Source organism: Mesoplodon bidens, assembly GCF_964165515.1.
Source record: "Mesoplodon bidens genome assembly, chromosome: 11".
Taxonomy (NCBI): domain Eukaryota; kingdom Metazoa; phylum Chordata; class Mammalia; order Artiodactyla; family Ziphiidae; genus Mesoplodon; species Mesoplodon bidens.
The window spans coordinates 52,490,857-52,515,850 of NC_138167.1; the positions used below are offsets into that span (position 1 = coordinate 52,490,857).

Below are 24,994 nucleotides of genomic sequence, written 5' to 3' on the forward strand. Positions count from 1 at the left end.
TCAATTATGTGAGATATACAGAGCAGTCCCATTCATAGAAACAGAGTAGAATGGTGGTTGCCAGGGACTGGGAAGAGGGGAGGATGGGTAGTTACTTTTTAATGGGTCCAGAGTTTCAGTTTGGAGAAGAGTTCTGTTTATAGATGGTGATGGTTGCGCAACAATGTGCATGTTCTTTATCCCACTGAACTGTACACTTGAAAATGGTTGAGAGTAAATTTTTTTATGTATATTTTATCACAGTTAAAAATAGAACAAATATAAGCTAATTTTAAAATTATTAACTTTACTCTCAACTTCTGTATACCTCTTCTCCCTACTGCCAGTGACTAGTTCAAAGACTGGCATCCGTGCATGGACCATGTTTTGATTAGCTTTCATTTAGTAGTGACTGGAGCAGTGATGATGTAGGAGAGATGGGAGAATTGCTGGAGTGGTGTTTGGAGTACCGAGAAGAGATGAGATAAGGTGCACAGTGGAGGGATTGACTTTGGATTTTTCATGTATACTAATTGGCAGGAAGGTTGAGTACTGGGTACAGATGCTTTTGGGTGGGTAGAAGGGCTGGTGGGAGATTTTGGGCAGATTCTTTTGTATATTTCTACTTTCTTAATGAAAGCAAGGAACGAAGTGATCTTTGAGACTTTGAATGAGATAGAGCAGAAAGTTAGCTTAAGGCATGGGAGAGTGATAGATATCTTTGCATAAAAAATAGAAGAATGGACAAATACCATATTAACAAATATTTGTTTGCTTATTTTTCAAAAATCTTTTTCATTATACTGTTTGAGTTTTCCCTATATGTGTAGTTCTTCCCTCTCCAATGAGACTCTAGATCTCATAGGCAAGGTAAATTTCCTATTCATTTTTGCATTCTGTCAATCTTTTTACAGTCACTCAGTAGATACTCAGGAAATATTCACAAAGTGGTGTCACATGTAATCTCATTTCTGAATTGATAACATTTTGCTTAAAATTGTATGCCTTTTTTCTACTGATCTTTGTGCTATAGTTATTATTACTACAATGTCCTAATTAGATAATGCATGAATCATTTCTTTTTGTTTTATTTTTATAGCATTGCCACCATGGGCTATGTGTAAACAAAGAAATGGACACACGTCCTGTAGATGGCGATTGGGGACCGTGGGGACCTTACAGTTCTTGTTCAAGAACATGTGGAGGTGGAATCAAAAGCACAACCAGGCTCTGTAATCGGCCCGAGTATGTCTTTTTTATGTCACTGTAAATTAAGATTATCTCAAGGCACCAGAAAGTAAACATCAATTTCATTCACTTCTAAAACTGGAGGTCAGTCTGTAAGTTTCTGAGATTCAGAAAACTTCTGGAGTACTTTAAGCCATGTTACTTTATATCTTGGTAGATTCAGACCTTAAACAAAAAAGTAAATTAAAATAGTCTTGAGAATTTGAATCAAGACCAAGCCATTTTCTTTCTTTTTTGATTTGGTGTAAATTTGAGAAATAGTTGTCAATAATGATGGTAATATAATGGCAGTTTTACTTTTACTGTGCTTCTATTGAAAGATCCTGGCCCCTTTTGACTATGTTTTGGCTTTCCTGGATAAAATATGTAGTTTTGTTACCATATTTTTACTGTTTGGTATAATATGTCATGTCATATTTTCTCTCTTCTTTTCATGTTATAGATGCTTCAGTGTCTTTAGTTTGAATAAGAACTGAGGCATAGGTCCTGCTCACCAAACTATTTAAAAGAACTTAGGGATTCCATAAAAATTTAAAAATAATGTTTCTGTTGTTATATGTTATATATATGAAGACTTTTTAATGCAGAAATGTGACATACTTTGAATAAAATCCGACTTAGTTTATTTGAATTTTTGAAAAGCTAAATTATGCTGAAAGTCTTCATATTAAAAGAAAAACACTGACAAAAGAGTTTTTAGGTTCCAGCATAAGTTGATATAGAGATAGATGGCTGTAGATTGATACCATGAAACTCTTTGAACTGAGTGATAAGTAGGATATACACGACAAAGAGGCATACATACTTCTTTTAAAATTTAACATGTTATCATCTTCCTTTCTGATCACCTTTGGCTCACTCTATGTGTCCCCCCACCTCCAAAATGAAGAAACCCTTTTTTGAGGTTTTAAAACAAAACCCCATCATTAGTTAGCTCCTTGTTAGTTAATCTAGTCGTGAATAAGACATCATTTCTGCCCTCCAGACCACAGTGTCCATGTTAAAATGTATTTTCTACAGTTCATTAACCACAGAATTGCTTCACAACCATATTACATACTTCTGTTAAAAATGAAAAGTGTGAGTGGGACATCAGTGGTTTTCCAGATTCTGGAAAGGAATGGAAGAGTTTTAGAAGTAAATGGCAGAAATAATCTTGTACTGATGTGCTTTACAATGTAATGAATTTGACTAGGCCAAGAAACGGAGGAAAGTACTGTGTGGGACGCAGGATGAAATTTCGATCATGTAACACTGATTCATGTCCAAAAGGCAAGCAGGACTTTCGTGAGAAGCAGTGCTCTGATTTTGATGGTAAACATTTCAACATCCATGGTCTGTCCCCTAATGTGAGGTGGCTTCCAAAGTATAGTGGGAGTAAGTAATTAGAATTTTTTTTTTAATGTAAAAATTTTTGAGACATAGGAACACATAGCTGTGTTATCGCACACCCAGAATTTGACTTTTTCTTACAGTTGCCATGAAAGATCGTTGTAAACTGTATTGTCGGGTAGCTGGAACCACTAACTTCTACCAGTTGAAGGACAGGGTTGCTGATGGTACTCCTTGTGGAACTGAAACAAATGACATCTGTGTTCAAGGTCTGTGTCGGGTAAGTAAACTTACTACATTTAAAATGACTGTCAGAGTACTATTTTCCTTCTATAACTCTAACCAAATATTGCTTCTATGACTTCAGATACGTTCTTGCGAATTCAGTGCAGCATCCTTGGTTGCTACTGGGCTGCCTATTACTAGGCCATTCTCCGTCATTAGGAGTGACTCATGAAGCAGTAAGATGAGTTTGCTGATTTTGTTTTGCCTATGGCACTTAAAATCAAGATGAAAGATGAGGTCAGCTTCCTAAAAAGATAGAACGTATTAGGACCCAAGGGTTGTAGAGTCCTTTTGCTACTTCGAACGTGACCCTTCTGTGGTGACATTTTTCCCCTCAGTGTTAGAAGCAGTGATATCCTCCCTCCCTCTCTCCATTCTCTTACTTCTTACATACATTCAGCAAACTTTTACCGAATACCTGCTAGATGTCACATACCGTTCTAGTCACCAAGATGAAAGAATGGAACAGAGCACCTACCTCCAATGTGGACACAGATTTGTGGGGGAGATAGGCACACATACAATTAGAATGCAGTGCTATGGGCTCATCTGCAAGGTGGCATGGGGACGATGTAGGAGGAGTGTCTTGTTCTGTGGGGAAGTGGGTAAAGGATTTGGGGAATGCTCTTGGAGGGTGAGTCTGGAGCTAATTATCAGGGTAAGTAGGTTTAGAAAGGTGAAGAAGTAAGGGGCCAGGGTTGGAGGTAGCTACCAGCTGATGGTTGTTATATGAAATTTTTTCCTGAAGTCCTTGGAAATACAAGGATTTAGAGTTAAGCAAGAGATGTGATTCGATTTGTATGTCAGAATCTTCAGGATGTACTGGGTTTTTAGGAAATTGGAGTTAGATAGGCCATTTAGCAGTATTCTAGGTGAGAACAGATGAGCCCCTGAATCAAAGCATGCAAATTGCAGATGATGTTCTTAAAAATGGATGGTGAGTTTGAGAACTAGGATAGTGAATGCTGTCTAAAGAATACAAATGTCATCTTGTGAACTCATTCCTTTCATTAAGTGGAACCTAATAGGACCAATTTCTTCTCCCTATAACCAAACATCTATTACCAGTTACCTAGGTGAGAAAGGCCTTACACCCAAAGGGCTAATGAGATGTTCAGAGAAACTTAAATTACACTTTGGGAATAGATTAAATACTAGAAAAAGGGTAATTGGTGGCCTTAAAAACTTGTTTTATTTAAACTAACAGCAGAAAGTAAGATACCATGAAAAAATATGACAAGTATCTGAGCATAAAGATGCATGTTACTTTCAGAAAATATCTAGATGAAATTTTCATTTTGGAAATATTTGCCTTGTGAATAAAAAGTCATGAGGCTTATGAATTTTTCTTACTTTCCTGATCACTAAATTTAAAGGAATATTCCAAAGAACTAAACGTTACTGCAATGTATGCAGAGGACACCATCTGTGTGGAGAAGAGCTGCACTTGTTCTTTCAAAGCCCTAGAACAAACCATGTATACTTTCACCTTTATTTATTTATTCATTCTTTTTCATAATCACTGTTTATTATGCTAGGTATTTAAAGAAGTAAATTGTTTCTTTCAAACATGCTCATTTAATTCCCAGAGTTCTAAGGTCATGAGTGAAAAAAGTGAATCATGAAAGACATCTTTTTGGAGTTATTGTAATGTGTTACTTTTTGTCCCTTTTGAATTACATGTCTTTAAAGAGTGATTTTCAAATGACGGATGTGGGAATCACTGTCAGTGTTTGTTACAATCTGGATTCCTAGGTTTTTACCTCCAAGGATTTTAATTCAGAAAATCTGGGAATCTGTCTTTTTAAATCCCACGCCATGTGATTTTGATGCAGGAAGTATGTGGATGACCCTTTAAAAAACACTGCTTTTTCAACCATGTGAACAGATGTGTGAAAATACTGGTGTACAAACAAGATCAGTATTCTGAAAAAACCCTGTTGTATTGAATCTCCTATTAATTGAAAGCATATTTTTGAAAAGAACTTTGTTTATAAAGCACCATGCTTTTCATTAGTCCTTTTTATGACGTTCATTGTAATTATTGTATTTTGAAGCAAGCTGGCTGTGATCACGTATTAAACTCCAAGGCCAGGAGAGACAGATGTGGAGTGTGTGGTGGGGATAACTCCTCATGCAGGACAATGGCAGGAGCCTTCAACAGTGCCCATTATGGTGAGCTGTGCAGTTCTTTCTAATTTTCTCTTTGGGTATAATAATGGAGTATATAATGAAGGAATAATAGTAATGGCTTGTTATTGTTTTGTCTATTCTGTACCTCAGTTCATAATGATTAATTAAATCTTATACCAGATGTATCATTGAATTAATGAATTTACCTGCTTTAAGACAAATCTGATCCTTAAAAAATTTTAGGTGCATTTATTAGAGTAAATGCAGTGCAGCTTGAAAATGGTGTGTGAATAGTCCCCCAGCTTAAGAAATGTTTTTACTGTTCTTCCTGTAATTTGTATTGTATTTATTTACAATTTTTCCAGGAAATTCGCTTTCAATTATTTTTAGTCATTTGAACCACATTTTTTCGGGCGTGACCTGGCCTATATATTGTGTTTCATATTGATGATATATTGAAACTGATTGAAGGTAAAGGATGAAACCATTAACTTCAATGCTAATCTGGAATTAGTGTTACATTTGATTTTTCAGGAAGTATCTGGATTACAGATATAATTGATATTTGGCCACAGTTTCATTTTTCTTCAAAATTATTATGAGAATACAATATGTCAGACATTTTCCATTAAATTTTCTGAGAAAACATTTTTTCTTTTTATGGTAATAAAAAGCAGCCTTTTTAAACTTTCCTTGCAAAATAAAAATGTATTTTTTATTACAGCTTTATTGTTCAGCTTTAAATTGTATTCACATATTTTTGAACATAGTTGTTTAAGTTAGTAAGAATTGCTTCAATTAAAGCAGTATAATTTAAAACACAATTTATATTTTTATCTATATGAAAAGCATAGTATATTTCATACTCTGGTCGTGCTTATGAATCTGAGTTACTAGATAATTTGACATTATTTTTCTAGTTATTATGATTCATTATTTCACGGGAGCTGTAAATATTTGATCCCCTTTTGTAATCAATGGCATACATTTATCAAAGTCTGGTCTGTATTCACTGAAAAGCTTTTTTTTTTTCTGTGTAAAACCACATGCACCAAATTAGGATCATATATTTAACCTTGACAAAATTGTACTATGACTTAATCAGTTTGCAAATGGAAAAAGATCTTAAACTCATGTGCAGGGTCTGAATAGCGATTGTCACATTACTGCCCCCTGGTGGTAGCCTTCATTTTGTCACATTTGCAATGCCTAGGAATGTTTTCTTGAAAAAATAGCAGAGACATAAATAGTGGAGCTGGTAGGGATATTTTATAGTGAAAAAATCATGAGTCAAAATTATTTTTGTAGGCTTATAACCTACATCCAATATGTATATAGTGTATACAGAATCATCAGATCATTTATCACTTTATGTTTAAATGTGATATCTTAAAGAGATATAAATAAATAAGGCTGCTCTAAAAACATGCAAGGTAATCTCATATCAAGGTGTCAAACATAAGCTCTTTAAAAACTTCCTTTTCTTAAGTTCATTCTATATTTATCAAGTCAGTACATATGAAAAATTTTAACTCCTTTTGTTTATGTATTAAATAAAAGAGGAAAATCCTAAAAAGGGAAAGGAAAAACTTAGAATAATATCACTAGAGCAAAATTAATTGTTGACTTAAAACCTGAGATTATTTGGAAAACTGTGACATGAGTGGTTTTAGTGCAGGAAAAACATTGCTTCTTGTTTAATGTATATTTGATATAGGGTTTCCTCATCTTTTGAGAAGTTCCAGTGTTGTTGAATTTGGTCTCATAAAACAGAAATATTTTCATTTCTCTTGAGTAAAGTTTTTACTTTTCTCTTGACAATTTGCTAGTAGACTTTACAAAATAATGTAAAATTTGGGGGGTAACTATAGGGATTCTTTCTTACACTAGAACCTAAAAGCTTAAGAAAAATGTTTCTCTTTAACTTTCATTATTTTGCTGTTCACTGAGTCTGTGTACACATATAGTAATGACTGACTATTTTTATATCTCCTGGACTTGTGAATAGTATTTAGAATTTTCTTCCCCATTAGGAAGTATAAGATGTAAAAGTATTGGTCAAGGCTTCCCTGGTGGCGCAGTGGTTGGGAGTCCGCCTGCCGATGCAGGGGACACAGGTTCGTGCCCCGGTCTGGGAGGATCCCACATGCTGCGGAGCGTCTGGTCCCGTGAGCCATGGCCGCTGGGCCTGTGCGTCCGGAGCCTGTGCTCCGCAACGAGAGAGGCCACAGCAGTGGGAGGCCCGCGTACCGGAGGAGGGGGGGAAGTATTGGTCAAATTTTAAAATGAATATCTGTACTAAATAGTTCAGGAGCTAAAATACTAGTTTCATTCTTATTCTGTATTCAGAATTTTAGAAGTAAGAGAAATTAAGAAATGCACTTTAAGAATCCCAGACTGTGTATTTCTAGACAACCACTTTTTCTTAATCCTTAGTAATTTATATAAGGCACTGATTCAAAAAGAATAAGCACTATATCATCTTTCAAAGATAAAATGAAATTAAGTCTGCTATGCTATTCAGATTTTTCTTTCAGCAGTACTAGCCTCCTCCTGGCCGTTCTGCTTTTTGTGAAAGTTAACATGTGTAAACTTCTATTGCAGGTTATAATGTCGTTGTAAAGATTCCCCCAGGAGCAACAAATATTGATATTCTTCAGCACAGCTATTCTGGAAAACCAGAAGATGACAATTACCTGGGTAAACATTTTTAGTTAAACAGCAGCCAGTATGTGGTTCCTGTGCAATTTCACGGAGGTCTGTGGGTGCTGTAAATTCTTGGAAGGCAAGAAGAGCCCCTTGAACAAACATTCAGTTTCAGTTCACACTGAGCTTAAGTCATCTGACTCCCTATGCGTGATTTCTTTTTGAGCTACACACCATATCCTATCTTAAAAATCCTTAACTGAATTCTGGAAAGTAAATTAAACTTTTTTTCCCATGAGGGTGTTTTAGAAAACCAGAGGTTATATTCAGTTAAAGTTGTGTGTGTATTTAGAATAAAAGCCTCTATCCTTCTATCTTTATCTAAAGTTAATTATAGACCTCTTTGGTGTTAAATGTTTTAAAGAATTCTCTTAAATGTCTTTACCATGTAGCAAAAGTCTTTAAATACAACTTTTACAAAGCTCTTGTGTTACAGAAAGGCAGAAAGAGAACTATGGTTTCATATTTTTAGATGTTAATGAGTATAGATATAGTATATTGTCCTTAAGCTAATTCTAGAGTATAAATTTCAGTTGTTGTTTATTTTTGGAAATTAGCTTTTAGGCTTAAAGAATTTCACTTAGGCCCAGAGATGAAAAGAATGCTTTACAAACCTTTTCTTTGTGTCTGATAAATACCTTAATATTGACTAATTCATAATTCACCAAACTGGTGATGCAAAGCTGATAATGAGAAAGTACCTGCTTCACATTAATGAAATGTGAAATATTGGCCCAAGTAATCAACTCTTCTAACTTGGAACCTGAATATATAATGAACAACTTATCTCAAGAATTATATTTGGCATTATAGAGTCAATTGTAAAGAGAACAACTGCTGAATGGATGCAGGTTTTCCTTTTGGGATGATGAAAAAGTTTTAGAACTAAGTAGAGGCGGTGGTTATACAACATTGTGAATGTACTGAGTACTATCAAATTCTTCAGTTTAAAATGGTTAATTCTGTTATGTCAATTTCACCTCTATAAAAAATGCAAAAAATTTCCCAAAGAAAATCAAATGTAAATGTTTTAACTTTTTACATTTAGTTGCAATTCTTTTTCTTTTTCATATACATAGATATATGCTACCGTATTGTAGATAATTTAATATGTCACTCTTAGGATCCAAATATAGATATTTGGTTCTGCTCAAGTTTAAAAATTGGAAATGTTCACCAATAAAGTATCACTATACTTTGTAAAAGAACTACTAATGGAAATATCAAAATCTAAATTGGAGTGAGCAAAATAAACATGTGAAGTCATTAGAAAGGGCTTGTAAAATATTTATATTTATGAAATTTGCTTTGGTAACTAAAAATAATGAAATGTATACAATTTTTCTCAGTAAAGTTTTGTTTATTTCCCTTAGTTTTAATGTAACTGGTAGTCCCTTAAATAGGCCTATCCACTGTTGATAATCTCCAGATTTTCATTTTATAGGATAAATGTGGAACTTTATTTGTTCTTCATTGAATTCAGTGTAATGTATAAAGACAATCACAATAGTCCATACAGACACAGAAACACCAAATGTCTTTGGCAGTAATCCCTTCATGGTTGCTTTGAGGTGTGTAGTATTTAGTAAGTTTAATCATAGGTAATTTGTATGCTTTGGGTGGGGTTCCCTGGAAGACCAAACAAATGTTTTCCAAAACAGTTATTCCACTGAGAAGTAAAGCAGCAAAAATGTATTTTATTAATATGGAGTTTTTATTAGTGCAAAATTTAAAATATCATATATCCTCTTGAAAGTTAAAAAAAAAAAGCACAGTGCTTTTTTACAGTTTATACACTTCTACAAACACTTTCCAAATTTGATTCCAATTAAAAGCCTGTGAGGTAGGAATTTTTATTATTCCTGTTATGCATTTAGGAAGCAAGTAGTTTATCCAAGATCACATAGTAATTAATTGGAACAACTTGAATTTAAACCAGTTGTTCTAATACCAAATTCTGTGGTCTTTTTACTACCACATCACTGTGGGCACCATGTATGTTTTGCATTTAAAAAGTAACAAATCGTGAATACATATTGTTACATACTCTATTATATACATATGTAAATATTAGTATATAGATAGACATACGGATACATATTTGATAGGCTGATATTAATACCTGTCATTGGGGAAAAAGAGAGAATAAGAAGGGGTAAGAACAGAGATGGAAGTAGGAGGATTCTGAAAAGCAGTCACTCATGTATGCGTGAGCAGTGATGAGTGCCTCGCCATGAAGAAGATCCAGATGTTTACAGAGAGAGGAGTGGAGAGGCATGGCCTTTTAGAACATTGACCCTAGAGTGTTGAAGCTTTGTACATTTTTTCCAAGATAAGCATTAACGGAATGCTGCAGCAGTCTGGCTGCCCTTTCTTTCCTCACCATGGATGACCAGGATTGATTTAGCTGATCTGTCTGCAGGCCCGTGCATGACTTCTTTCTGTTTTCCCACTTCTTGTGTGTCTCTCCCAGAGTTGCACGCCTTGTGGAAGATGACCTTCTCAGAAAGAAAAATTATAGGGTGAATTTATTTTCATGTCTTTGGCTGATGTGCTGAAGTTTCCCTGCTTACAGCGTAGATAACACTTTACAGTAAAATAAAGTTTATTTCCTCCATATTAATTTATGTTTATATTCCCTAATTTCAAAAAAAGGATGTGAATTGTAAAAGTTAAAAATGTTTCTGTACCATTGACTGGTTTTGCTATTTCATGAGCACTATCCTTTTACAGCATTATCGGACACTCAAGGGAATTTTCTTTTGAATGGGAATTTTGTTGTAAGTATGTCCAAAAAGGAAATCAACGTACAAGGAGCTATTTTTGAATACAGTGGTTCAAACAACTCGATTGAAAGAATTAATAGTACTGATCGGCTGGAAGAAGAACTTCTTTTGCAGGTAAATTCTCAATAGTTGTTAATAAGACAGTTTTAATCATGTTAGTAAAGTATGATGCTTAAGTGCTTTGCATTTATTATTAAACATAAAAATTATTTCTTTTAAGAATATATCTTTTATGAATTAATGGTGTGCTCCTTTATATTTTTATTGAGGTTTTATGTGTGGGTAATCTGTACAACCCTGATGTACGTTATTCCTTCAATATCCCCATGGAAGAGAAGAGCGATCTGTTCACGTGGGACCCATATGGACCATGGCAAGACTGTACAAAAATGTGTCAAGGTACACTGGTATTAAATGAAAGAGACAAAAGTTCAGCTCTGCATGCTGGTATAATTTGGGGTGCTCTTGAGTCTGGCTGCCTGTGGAATCCACGCATGTACACCACACAGACATACAGAGGCTTTCTGTCTTTTTTCTCTTCCTGCTTTTCTCCCCACTTATTCTTTGGTTCTTATACTTAACAGCCTCCCTTATCTCTACCCTTTTCAACGTTCTTCATCACTGCTTCTTCTGTATCACGTCCTTGTTCTCTTTCTTGCCGTCACAGAAGGGTTCTCTAACTGGGATTCTGTTTCCCAGTGAAATACCCTCCCTCTTGTCCTTTCCCCTCAACACTCTTTCCCAGCCACCCATCTCCCTCTTTTAGTGTTGGGGTGTCAACATTCTCTCATTCTTTTATTTCCCTTCCCTGACCACAAGTAAATATGTTTGTACTGATGGATGGGTAACTGAAAGGAATACAGAGGGAGATGGAAAAACAGAGAAATTTGTAGTAGAGAAAGCAAATGAAGAGACTGGTGTCTTTGGGCAATCTGTAATTACGAATACCTAGCTGTGTGATGCTACATTTGTGCACATCAGTAAATGTTTATTGAGAGGCTACTTTGTTTAGGACCCTGATTTTGCATTAACACTTTAAAGTCATATGGATGAAACAGAGGCATGCGTAGGTCATCTTAGTTTTAAATGGTAAATGCAATGCTACAGGTATGCACAGAGAAGACCCCAGGAAAGATGGAGGGGGCAGTTTGAGGAGGTGAAACGGGAAGATATAGGGAAGTTTGTGTAGAATAGAAAGGTAGTTCCGATGGGGACTAGAGACAAGTTTTTGCAATTAGGGGAGCAGTGAGTCAGAAGAGAGGCAGATCAGAAGAGTATGGAAAAGAGCTGAGAGAAGGTAGGTGGCCAGAGGCAGTGATCACAGATGATGGAAACATGCGGGACATTTTAACAAACTGCCCTCAACGTGCCAAAGAAATTGTGGTATCCCGTTCAGAGAAAGGCACAGACTTGGTCCTGTGGTGTCAGGACAGCGGTGCCCGGATGATAGCGTGGAAACAGGCATTCCTGTTTGAGCAGTGTCTCCAGGGAGGGAGACTGAAGTAGATGATGCCAGGCTGCCTGGGACAACACTATAAGTAGGAACAAAGCTTTGGTAACACAGAAGATGGAGGAATTCATTTTGACGAAAGACCCTGGTTATGCTTTATAGAAGAGAATTTCGGTTTTGGGAGCTGGGACAAGCATTCCAGCATAACTGGGTAAGCTGGTCTGTGGCAGTGGATATGGGGAGCTAGAAGAAATCTAAGTACAGTTGAGTGAAAGAACATTCTAAAATGTGGGGAACACACCAAATAAAAAATAACAAGATCCAAATGAAAGGTGGGTCGAGGCATTCTGAGATAGTTTGGAAGTCTGAACCAGGAGAGCTCTCTTGTGTGCAGGAGGAAAGGAGCTATTAAATCAATTACCACAATGTATACTATGATTATAGTTCCTTTGATGTGTGTGTTTAACTTTTGGGTTTCTTTAAAGTGAAGTTTCTTCAGTTTTGTTGACTTGTTTCCCTGTGTACTGAAAATGATCAGTCCCCCAACTTTTTGTGAGTGCTATAAATTTTGTCTTAATATTTGAAGCACATTATTCAATGTATCAGTTTCAATTTTCCTTTATTTTTCCTCATCTGTTGCTCCTGTGGCCCTCTTCTCTACTGCTCTAACTTGGCCGTGTTGCTTTTCAGGCCTGTTACACGGCTGTCATCATGCACTTTCCCTTTTTTATGTATTTGATTCCCTGTGTTCTAAATCCTATGAATTGCTCTTTTTATTTCCTCCATTGTGGGGAACATATCTATCAGTACTTTCCTGAGAAAGAGAGGCAGGTTTTTGAAATTTTTTTCTCTCTGAAAATAACATTATTCTATTTGCACATTGGATTGATAGCTTGGCTCATATAAAATTCTAAACTAGACTGTTTTCCTTTAGAATGTTGAAAATCTTGTTTTCTGGCTCATTTTCTGATTTCCTGTGCTTGGATATGACACTTCCTGGTGTGGAAGTTTTGTTTCTCCCCACCTTAATTCTGGTGGTGTGGAATATCAGGACAATGTGTGTCGGTGCGGCTTTTTTATTAGTCCATTTTCCTAGGTAATTAGGATCCATTCCAACCAGGAAACATAGATTCTTTGACTTGAGAAGTTTTGTGCATGATTTCTTTGATAATTTCTTCACGTTAAATTTTCTCTTCTATCATTGTAAAATTTGTATTGTCTGGATATCCAACCTCCTGGACTGATCTCTTATCTCCTAATTTCCTCTCCAAACATACATTGTTTTCTTAATGTTTCTTCTCAACAGCTTGCTTTTATTTCATGGATGCAATACCCATGTCCTTGAGAGTATTAATCTTAGTCTTGTAAGTTTCTTCTGCTCCCTGACATATCTATTTCCTCTTAGTTCTATTTTGCTTCTGCTTCTTTTGGTCTCTTTTGTGTGAGTGACTTTCCTAAAGTGTCTGTGGATCCTTTGCTGTTTGTTCATATTTAAGACTAAAATGCTAACTGAAAGTCCTGTGTGGATTAGATAAGTCAACCCTCATTATAGAGTAATTGGATCTCTAAGGAGCTCTTTCTTGTGTCACTTGGGGAGAAGCCCCAAATGTCATTGTCATTTGACCTTTTTTTCTTGGGCTGAAGAGTTTTCCAAGTGAGGAATTCTCCCATCTTCTGATGGTCAGTTAGGGGACAGGGGAAACCATAAAAATTGGCTTGGAGCCAGAGGGAAATGGCGGGAGAGCCCAGTGGGCCTGGGTCTCATCATTCAGTATGGGACTTTTACTGAATACCCCTATTTTTAGTACAACTTCCTTTTTTAGTAGAACTCCCTAACTTCCCTCAGCTGCTGTGTCTGTGCCCTCAAGTTCACCTTCTCTAGAGCTTTGCTGTCCAATATGATAGCCACTAGCCACATGTGGCTAGCCCATTGAAATGTGGTATGTGTGAAATGCACAATGAATTCTATAGACTTAGTAAGAAAAAAGAATGTAAAATACATCATCAATAATGTTTATATTGCTATCAGGTGGAAATGATCCTATTTGGATATTTGGATATTTTGGATACTTCTATCTTTTTACTTCTTAATGTCACTACAAGACAATGTAAAATTACATGTGGTTCACATCATGTTTTTATTGGATAGTGCTTCTCTCGACGAGAAGGTAGGAGTCTGACCTATCTTCATAAATAGTATTCGGTCACTTCTCCATTTTTTCAGGCCTACCCCTCACACATTCACCTCTTTAGAGGAACCTGGTGTTTTTGATTCCTGGACTTTGCTTGGATTCTGTGGCATGAATGGTTTGTTGCTTACTTTCTTCCTCCACAGCCTTAGATTTCAGCTTCCTTGGCTCTATTAAAATAGTTATTTCCATCTTCTTTTCATATTCAGAATTTCCTTTTCTTGCCTACTGTGTTTTCTTCTTTATTCTTTTTGTTCCTTCAGGTTTTTGCCTTTTCAAAATTCTTTATAGTTATCTCAGATGGTATTTAAGAAGGAGCAGAGATAAACACCCACATTCATGTTTAACTAACTGAAAGTATACAGTTGAACTTGGATAAAACAGAAATTTGATCATGGCACTGATGGCTTAAACTTATTCCTGTCTCCTCATTGCAGAAAGTGCAAAGTTCAGTCTACTCTGGCCCCTGTGGCTTCTCTTAGTTTGCTCTTGCTGTGGTTATGCCCCATACAAACAACCGCCAAATCTCAATGACTTAGAACGGCAAATGTTTATTTCTCGCTCATACTATGTGTTGGCTGCTAATTGGCTCTAACTCTTCTCCAGCTTGGTATCTGCATCCATGTCATTTTTCAAAAAAAATAATAGACTTTATTTCTTTAAAGCAGTTTTAGGTTTATAGAAAAGTTAACAGAAAGTACAGAAAATTTTCATATTCCCCCTTCTTCCATACCCTCCCTCCCCAGTTCCCCTATTATTATCATCTTGCATTTGTGTGGCACATTTATTACAATTGATCCATTATTATTAACTAAAGTCTGTCCGTGCTGCCTTTTTCATTCATGATTCCAGGCTGAAAGATCAGCCCCATCTGGGAAAGGCTGTTTTAGAGACGGAGGGAAAGAGAGTTGGCAGAAGTATACAGTGGCTTTTAGAGCTTCTGCTTGGAACTGGAATAGGTCACATCCCCTTACAGGTGGTTGGCATAAGCCTGATGTCAATGAGCAGCAAAGTCTGCTCCTCCTATAGGAAGTTATAGTAACACTGTAGCAAGTGGAGATGTGTAATTTTGTTACAGGGAAAAGGGAAGCAAATAATGGGGAACAGGGGTGTAGTGTATCATGTATTATGTATCCTGTATCCTGTACCATCAGCACTGACCCTGGCCACTCAGTTCTCTACTAGCAACCCTTCGATGCAGCTATAATAAATTTCTTTCTACTCCACACCTGTCCCACCTTCCCTTATGTCTCTCTACCAAGCAAACTCCTCAGGGTTTCAGGATTCAACTTGCTTATTGCAGAAAGTCATTCCTGACTAGATCAATATGCTAGCCTATTTGTATGCTATGTTGGATTTTTTTTTTTTTTTTTGCTTTCTTAGCTTAATCCTTCAGGCTATTAGCAGAAGTAAATGATTATGCAACATCTCCTTATGTGAATTTTCCTTTAATTTAAAATTTTCCTTTGGCTTTGGCCAAGGTCTTCATAGAAGAAAAATTACCTGTGTACATAAGAGTGATCATATGGTAGTGTCTGATCAAAGATGTGACCACTTACCACTTCCATTGTTGGTGACTGAAAGGTGCAATACAGACTGTGAACTAAGGTAAGTAAAAGAGAAATAATGTATAATGTAACCAGATTAAAATCAGTAAGTGAGGTAAGATGTAAACATCTAGTGCAGTGCCCCTCACAGGGTGGACATGTAATTAATGTCTATCCTTTGCCCCTTTGGTTAAAAAACTTTAGACTCACTAACTTATTGTGAAACTCGGCAATTGGTTTGAGTTTTTATTCATAGTATTTGCTGAATTCCAGTATAGAGACCTCAATATTTTCTGTAAGAAATCGAATCAAATTTGTCTGTAAAATAAATACAGGAAAAGTCTAATCTGAAAGCCTATGGTTTAAAGATCTGAAACAATACATTTTGTAGCACTATCCTATAATTCCCATTGAACTCATGAACCAATAAACTTTTAAAGTTTGAGGATTAGGGAATCAATAAATTGATTTCTATATCTTATCAGTATTTTGTCCATTAAACATTAGGAACATGGTCCTAGATCATGGCAGAAAGTTTGTTCTTCTAAAATTCTTGTTATTTGATTATCTGTGATGGGTCTTAGAGTAAAGCTAAGAGCAATAACCCCCATGTAGCAGGTGACAGTCAACTTTCAGGTATGGCCAGAACCTCTTTCACTCAGCAAGGATGAGAATTTTTATATATTTATGGTGTTATTTTTGAAGGCCTATAGTGAAAGACTAATGACAGAACAGCCTGTACAAGGTGCATCCTCTACATTGCAGTAGAGTGAAGCACAGTGAAACCCTTGAGATGCAGTTGGGATGGAAAGGAACTCCATGAATTCTCTTATCTGCTGTACTAGTGCACTCATATTGTCTGAGAGATTGCTAGACTGTAATTGAGATAATGTGGCTCAAACTGGCAGATTTTACTTGTGGAAAAAAAATGTTTTCCCTGGAAACATGTCTAAAAATAGATTACTTGAGTTAATGAGAAAATGTGATATGCCTTACAAAAACCAAGTTTACCAACCTGTAAAGGCTTTATCGTTATTGATGTAGCCATATTCCCAGATATTCCCTGATCCTCAGTCAAATAAAGGTTGCATAGGGAGGCACTCCCTGATGATGAGTCAAATATATTCAGTTTTAGTCTTAAATCTTCCACTACGTAATTGAGCCATCTTGATCTCAACTAGTTGTTTTCAAAGGTCTAGCGGGAGGCTTGGGGTTCCTAGGACCTCCAAAGCTGCCTCCAAGTGCCTGTATAGCTAGTTCCCTACCTCCGTCTTTAACCAGACATTCTATGTTTATGTATTTGGAGTGCAAGTTAGATTTTATTTAGAAAAAAGTAAGATTTCTGACAAGTCAGCTGTTCATACCATTTGAATATACAGCACCTCTGGTCTTCATTTTCTCATCTATAAAATGAAAGTTTGGGCTCTGTGATGTCTAAGAAATTTTCATCCCTAAATCAATGATACATCAAATATTTTTAGGTGGCTTGTCCATTAATTGCAACAAAATTTTAAAGATGAATGATACGCGTGAGTTTCTCTGAATCCATTTTTTAAATTGTGTTCATTGGCACACCTCCTAAGTGTAATAACATCATTTTTTGAAGGTGGCACATTATTGGCAAAAGTGAATGTTCATCCCTTTGTGGTCAAGGATATAAGTCACTGGACGTCCACTGTATGAAGTATTCCATTCATAAAGGACATACTGTTCCAGTAGATGACCACTACTGTGGTGACCAGCTTAAACCTCCGACCCGAGAACCCTGCCATGGTGACTGTGTCTTAACAAGGTGGCATTATTCAGAATGGTCCCAGGTACAAAGAAAAAGATTGCTTAAGAAAAGTTGCTTCTTTTTTTTTACCTCTAATTAAATATTTTTACTCGAGTTTTGTTAACATTTTTATTTTGTGTCCATTTGTCACCACTTTTCTTTTTTTAATCAGTGTTCCAGGAGTTGTGGAGGAGGGGAGAGGTCTCGAGAATCTTACTGTATAAATAACTTTGGCCACCGTCTTGCTGACAGAGAATGCCAGGAACTTCCCCGAGTGACAACTGAGAATTGCAATGATTTTTCCTGTCCCAGTTGGGCCACTAGTGAGTGGAGTGAGGTAACATTAAACCCATGAGGCTTAGAATTGTTATAACGTTGTGTAGGAGAGCTTTGCAATCGAAGGCTATATAATTCAAAAAAAATATTTCAACTTATTTTATCATGTGGTAAATAACTTTATCAAGGTAGTGAAACATTTAAAAATGGTTCATTCTTTAACTGTTTACAATATCTGGCCAACAATGACATACTGGTGTTTAATCTATAACCACTTTCATAGTGTCCACAGTAGGCTGAGATATACACTTGTTCTAAGGTTAGTTTTGTACCTTTGTTTCTGGAACAAATGGACGTTGCACTGGGATTTGGGCAGCAGAAGTTTGGGATGGCTGATTTTACCCCATGTATATCTCTGATTTTTCTGAGGAGTGAAGGGAAAATGTCCTTAGGAATGGTCTTTCAACTGTATTTGAATATGCAGATTGATCATTCATTATATATTTTGTAGGTATATGTGCTGACTAATACTGAAAATAATGGTCAGTTGTATTCTTACAGTGTCTTGTAACATGTGGAAAAGGAACAAGGCAGAGGCAGGTGTGGTGTCAACTGAATGAAGATCACTTGAGTGATGGCTTCTGTGATCCAAGCACCAAACCTGGGTCTCTGAGGCCATGTGAGCTTCATGCATGTGCTTCCTGGCAAGTAGGACCATGGGGTTCTGTGAGTATATGATAAGGGTTTTTCTGCTCTAATCCGTCATAACAGAATAACACAGAAGTTGTGGTGTATTCACTCTTTAGTGGCTGCATCTAAATTTGGGTGTTTTTTTGGAAAAAGATTCCTGAAATGTAAATCCCTACCTGCACAATTTTGTCAGTACTGCTAATGTTGCGGTGGTAAATATTCTAACTTTGCTTTTTAATTCAGTTTTGTTAAGCAAAATGCTACAAATTTTATGCTTTCATGAGAACCATATTCAATATCCTGTAATAAACCGTAATGGAAAATAATATGAAAAAGAATATATATATAAATAACTGAATCACTTTGCTTTACACCAGAAACTAACATAATGTTGTAAATCAACTATACTTCAATAAAAAAATTTATGCTTTCATCAGCTTTATTTAAACTATAGACATTTTCATGTTCAGTGTCTAAATTATTATCTTTACTGTATTTAGAGTAGGCATTGTTGGGAAGTTTTGCCAAACAGGCAGCTAGGAATCTGCTGGATGAGGGTGGGCAGTTTATTATCCTACACAGGTTGCCACAGTTGCTGGGAAACCTTCTCTCATCTGCCCTTTAACCCTGTCCTATGCTCTTCCTTCTTTATCTCTTTGAAATTTACTTAGAGTATTAAATGACATGCATACACCAGGTCGATTTTGAAAAGTATTTAGTTTCTCTAAACTGTATTGACTCTGCCTCCAAAATATCAGGCTTCTATTGATATTTTTACATGATAACTTTTTAAAGATATAATAATTGTCCATTTTAACTTCACTATTTTATTAGTATCTCCATAAATTTGAATAAAGATGTGTGTTGATTCAATTTGCTCATTTTAAGTCTAGAATCTGGTATAAAGGACTAATAAAAATATCTACTGAAAGTATATTCTTAACTGTCTATTCGCGAAGAAAATTAAGTTTATGTAATTTTTGAACAATGGTGTTTGGTATCTGCTTATATTCTTTCAGTGCACAGCCACGTGTGGACAGGGGTACCAGATGCGTGCTGTGAAATGTGTCAATGAGCTACTTAGTGCAGTGCTAGATGATAGAGTGTGCCATGGAGCTAGTCGCCCAAGTGACAGGCAGGTAAAGGACACCTCTTCATGGATTATAAACAAAAATGTTTGATACAGGAGGATTATTGATATGTTAAAATTATTTCCATACGTATTTTTTCCACTTAAACTTCTATGCCTTAAAAACGTATGTGGGGGACTTCCCTGGTGGTCCAGCGGCAAAGACTCCACGCTCCCAATGCGGGGGGCCTGGGTTCGATCCCTGGTTAGGGAACTAGATCCCACATGCTGCAACTAAGACCTGTCGCAGCCAAATAAATAAATAAATAAATATTTTTTACAAAAGGTATGTGGGCATCAGAAAGTATATTGTTCTTGGTTTTGCCAGCTTTATTGATGCATTTTTTTTTTTTTTACTCTTCATCTGCCATTGGATCACTCATTTAACTTATATTTCTATCCTTTGAACTGCAGAAGGCTGAACCTCTAAAGCGTGTCCTACTGCCTAAGGGAGCATCCTGTGCTCATTCAGGAGGTTTCAGCTTAGTGGTATTTTTGAAGGACTATTACTCTTTTCTTTTCAACCATCAGGCAGAATGATCCAAACTTTAACCTTCAGAGTCATACTATCCACTTCTAGCCCTTGATAGTATTTTGTACTTTTGAAAAATATAAACCTTTACATCGCTTCTTTGTAGTTTAGTATGCAAATGTTCTTTACTTATATATGTGGATGATGAAATGAAGTATAGGATTTAGTATAAAGCAGAATGTTAATTAATTCATTGATGTTTTGTAAGACCCATTTTTCTTTTGAACAGGACTGTATTGTTACACCTTGCCCAATTATCCCTAAAATTGGGGCCACTTCATTACCAGCCCTTCCCATGGGAAAGATAGCACAATGGCGATATGGTTCTTGGACCCCAGTAAGTGAATTCCTTTAAGAGGTACAGTGTTTCTACTATGGAGCCTTTCAGACATCCACAAAATAGTTGCTACAGATTTGCCAAATTAATGTATGCATTCATTCTCAGGTATTTTGATGAATATAAGTTTTAGCATTAGATAATTTAATGACTAAATCCTGTTCTGCCTTTCACGAGCTCTGTGTCTCTGGGAAGAAATTTAAGTTTTCTAGCTCTATTTTCTGATCTACCAAATGGGGATGATAATATTTATTGATTATTTTTTTAACATTTATTTTATTTATTATTTTTTACAGCAGGTTCTTATTAATTATATATTTTATACATATTAGTGTATACATGTCAATCCCAATCTCCCAACTCATCCCACCACCACCACCCCACTTTACCCCCTTGGTGTCCATACGTTTGTTCTCTACATCTGTGTCTCTATTTCTGCCTTGCAAACCAGTTCAGGGGATGATAATATTTATGTCCCAGGTTGTTATGAGAAGCAGATGTGACAGGCTTTTTATCAGCCTTTATTTAAACTACCACATATTCATGTTGTTTTTCTAAACTGAAGGCTTTAATCTTTTCAGAGTATATACTTGCTTTAGTATATATGAAAATATATACAAAATATATGAAAGATATATGAAAATATATGAAAGATATATTTTTAAGTTTCACATATTCTCTGAATATTTTAATTATGAGAGCCTATCTACTCTATTACCTAGGTCTTTAAAAGTTATCTTAAATGATATCTTAAGATTCTCTTATATAAAATATTTTCTGTTTTTTTCTTAATTTTAGCAATCAACTAATCAATATTCCTAGAAGCTGAGTATTTTGTTTCATTATCACAAATATCTGATTTGTGAAATTTATTTTCTAAACTCATTGGGATATTCACTGCCCTGTCTTTGACTCAGAAATGATGCCAGGTGATAGTATTTATAATTTAACTTTTTTCAATAAACTTGAGGCTTAGAAATTTGAGCAACAGCCAAGTGTAAGGGATGTGGAAATGTCCTGTATAACTCCTTGGTATTATTCAATTTTTTTAGTGCTCTGTGTCTTGTGGAAGAGGGAATCAAGCCCGATATGTAAGCTGTCGTGATGCTCACGATGGAATAGCAGATGAATCATATTGTGCCCACTTACCCCGACCAGCTGAAATAGCTGTCTGTTTTAGCCCTTGTGGAGAGTGGCAAACAGGGAATTGGTCACCTGTAAGTATTTTTATGTGAAAAAAATGAAATGAAAAATTTAAATATAATACTTGCTATTTAAGATAATGTAGTTTATTGGCTGAATTTGTGATCAGTGTTCAGCTTCCTGTGGCCATGGAAAAACAACTCGACAAGTTTTATGCATCAACTATCATCAGCCAATTAATGAGAATTACTGTGACCCTGAAGTCCGCCCTGTGATAGAACAAGAATGTAACCTGGCAGCCTGCCCTCCCACATACAGCCACTTTCCGAGTTCCTCTGAGCAGCCAAGCCATTTTCCAGGCAGGAATTTTCCATTAACTCACAAACCAGAAGATAATCAAAATCAGGGGGTCCATCCATCAATCAGAGGAAACCAGTGGAGAACAGGACCATGGGGATCAGTAAGCCCTCTTTATTGAGTTATACTAATTCTGTAATTTTGTTATGTTATATGGCCTTTTAACAGATATGTATGTAATGACATCAAATGCTTTTAATGCTAAATTTTTCTGAAGATCAGTAGTTTAAATCTTAAAAGGATTAAGCAAATTTTGATGCAGATTACAAATCCCCAGAGTTCTTAATTGAATTATACAGTAATGTGATATTGTGATTACAGAGGAATGCACTTGAAAACAATCCCAGAGTTTATTATAGTAAAAATAAAAGAAAATCTTTTAAGTGTTAAGACTACCAGTGTTTATGAAGAAAAAAACCCCCAAACCCCAGAAATTACTCTGATAGCAGTGCAGTAAGCTGGAATAAAATCATGATTACTAGAAAAGGTACAACTGTGGTTCATATTTTATATGAGAGTAAAGATACCAAATAAAGGAAAACAGTGTGAAATTTAGTAACTTAATATTATCTTTTGGTTTTTTTCCTTCCTAATGAGACCTGAAAACTTTAATTCCTTTTTACTTAACACTTAGGACAAGGGTGAATTTCCTTTTGCAAGCTTTAAAACTTCACCTTTCCATCAACAAATTCTAATGAAACCCCTAGTTAAAACCCAAGTGTTGGTTATGTTGTGTTAAATAAAACACATTATGTATAAAAAAAAAAAAACCCAAGCGTTTTTTGACAGATATTCTCGATTCAAATTATGATTCCAATGAGGGGGGTTTTAACGTGGAGAGCTTGAATTTGAGTCAAAGTACTGTTTTTATGTGGGGTTTTTTTGATGTAATTTTGTGCCATGGAATCTGCAGTTTGTGTGTTCCTGTGTTCCATCCTTTTCAGTGCTCTAGCAGTTGTGCTGGAGGTATTCAGCGTAGAGCTGTGGTTTGCCAGGATGAAAATGGACAAAGTGCCAGTTACTGCAATGCAGCCTCCAAACCCCCAGAGTCAAAGCACTGTGATTCGGGGCCTTGTCCACGGTGGAGCTACGGAAGCTGGGGAGAAGTAAGTCATACTACCTCCTAAACTTGTGGAGATTATGACATCTCCCAAGACTGAAAGTTAAGCACTTCATATTGTTACCGTTGGATAATCTTACTTCACTGTACTACAGAGAAATTTTTTTTTAAAATTGAGTCAGTGAAAATATATAAATCACTCATTCATGATAGGAAATATATACTCCAGATTTTTAACAGAATCCTTTATGCTAGCCAATAGGTCTGTGACCTACTAAAACCTCTCTAAAAGTAGTATATTATTGTTTTAATTTCTTAGAAAATTAGACTGGTATAAAGATAGACAATTAGAGTGATATATAGGCATGTTTATATCCTTATATCCATATCAATGAAGGCTGAACCATTCATTTGCTGAATCTTTTAAATGGAGAGCTGTCAATTATTGAGCACTTTCTTCATGTCCTGGCATTCTTTTAGGCACTGGGATTATGAAGATAGTTTAAAAAATAGTTATAATGAATACTAATTCCACCTATATTATGCATGAGAAAGAAGAAAGACTTACATTGGCTTTGGATGAATAAAACAAACCGCCTAATTTAATTAGTCAAATATTTTTGCTGAATGATTTTAGTACATATTTTCTCTCCATAAGGATTTTTGAAATCATTGTTTAAAGATACACTCTGACCAGGTGCTAATAAATAGCAAGTACCTCTTTAAAATGTACTTTTACTATTTTCCAAAATGAAAGTAACTTTTTCATTTCTGAGTTAAATCTCATAGTGAAAATTCAAATAAAATGAAAAATTGTGAAAAGATAAGAACTTTTAACATTTGATACATTTCCTGCCAGACTTTTGTTCTGTGTGGGTTCCAGAAATAAGTTCATACTATACATGCCACTTTGCCATCTGCTGTTTTCATGTAATATATATATATATTGAACATCTTTCTATGCTTATAAATTTTGATCTCCCTTATTAGCTTTCATGGCTACACAGTCATCTTTTGATAGGATACCATACATTATGTAGTTAATACCTATTACAGTACCAATTCTCAAAATTTTGTCTTTTTTAAAAAAATTATAGAACTAAAACTTTGATTTATTTTTTACCCAGGAAGAATGTTGAGAATTATAAGGATTCTTATATTTCTTATATAAGAATATAAATATATTCTTATATATTTCTTATAAGATTATAAGAAAGGATAACTTTAAACTCTAGCAATACTGATTATGTACTCAACATTGAATAAAGCAATATAATATTCTTTTTGAAGCCACATAGTTTTGATTTTTCTTCTTATTTTTAGTGTACACAAACATGTGGAGGAGGAATAAAATCACGATTCGTAATATGTCTATTTCCCAATGGCCAAATGTCACAAGAGCAAAACTGTGAAATCTTAAACAAGCCACCTAGTGTGGTACAATGTCATGTGCATGCTTGCCCTGATAATGTATCATGGCATCGGGGACCATGGAAATCGGTACGATAGTATTCTTATTTTTATCCTTCTGTTTTGTTTTGTTTTTCTATGTTCCTTTTACTTTAATTTCCTCTCTTCATAAATTGTGATGCACACATTTTATCTTCTGATTTTTTTTTAAAGCAGACCATTGGCCCTCTTGGCTTGATAGTTTGAAAGAAGAATCATTCAATTTCAAGTACTGTAATATATACATATATATAAAATAGTTTTATATGTATTTATTTTTTTATAAGTGAATTTTGAACCATAGCACTATTCTAATGGAAGTATCTTTCTCCAGTACACCGTTGGCTTGCCCACAAATTAATTGGAAATGTTTTACTATTTACATTTGTACATAATGTTAACATTGTGCTTATAACAATGGCGAGTTAAGGCTGTGTCTTGTTTGAGTATATAACTGTTTGTGGCTTTTGTCTGTCAATGTCCAATAACTGATCTAAAAGCAAGTAACATTCTTGTTTTTATCATTGTTAAACTTAGTATTTTGTTTGGAAATGTGAAAATATTGTATTAAAAAATATAGAGAAATTTACTT

The 24,994-nt window shown here is 35.4% G+C and overlaps 1 protein-coding gene across 2 annotated transcripts in view; it reads left to right on the forward strand.

The window, feature by feature from the left end:
• Positions 1-24,994, forward strand: part of ADAMTS20 (ADAM metallopeptidase with thrombospondin type 1 motif 20) — a 190,033-nt gene that overhangs the window by 92,126 nt on the left and 72,913 nt on the right. The window contains exons 12-28 of one of the 2 annotated variants that reach the window (XM_081247912.1): positions 1,079-1,224; positions 2,423-2,604; positions 2,703-2,839; positions 4,902-5,019; positions 7,582-7,677; positions 10,417-10,583; positions 10,739-10,868; positions 15,590-15,716; positions 17,262-17,472; positions 17,602-17,766; positions 18,267-18,431; positions 19,415-19,534; positions 20,286-20,393; positions 21,446-21,610; positions 21,706-21,996; positions 22,838-22,999; positions 24,277-24,453. In XM_081247912.1, coding sequence (XP_081104038.1) covers positions 1,079-1,224; positions 2,423-2,604; positions 2,703-2,839; positions 4,902-5,019; positions 7,582-7,677; positions 10,417-10,583; positions 10,739-10,868; positions 15,590-15,716; positions 17,262-17,472; positions 17,602-17,766; positions 18,267-18,431; positions 19,415-19,534; positions 20,286-20,393; positions 21,446-21,610; positions 21,706-21,996; positions 22,838-22,999; positions 24,277-24,453 — 2,667 coding nt within the window. Of the gene's footprint in view, positions 1-1,078; positions 1,225-2,422; positions 2,605-2,702; positions 2,840-4,901; positions 5,020-7,581; positions 7,678-10,416; positions 10,584-10,738; positions 10,869-15,589; positions 15,717-17,261; positions 17,473-17,601; positions 17,767-18,266; positions 18,432-19,414; positions 19,535-20,285; positions 20,394-21,445; positions 21,611-21,705; positions 21,997-22,837; positions 23,000-24,276; positions 24,454-24,994 lie in introns of those variants that run through there. The other variant, XM_081247911.1, reaches the window with a different exon arrangement.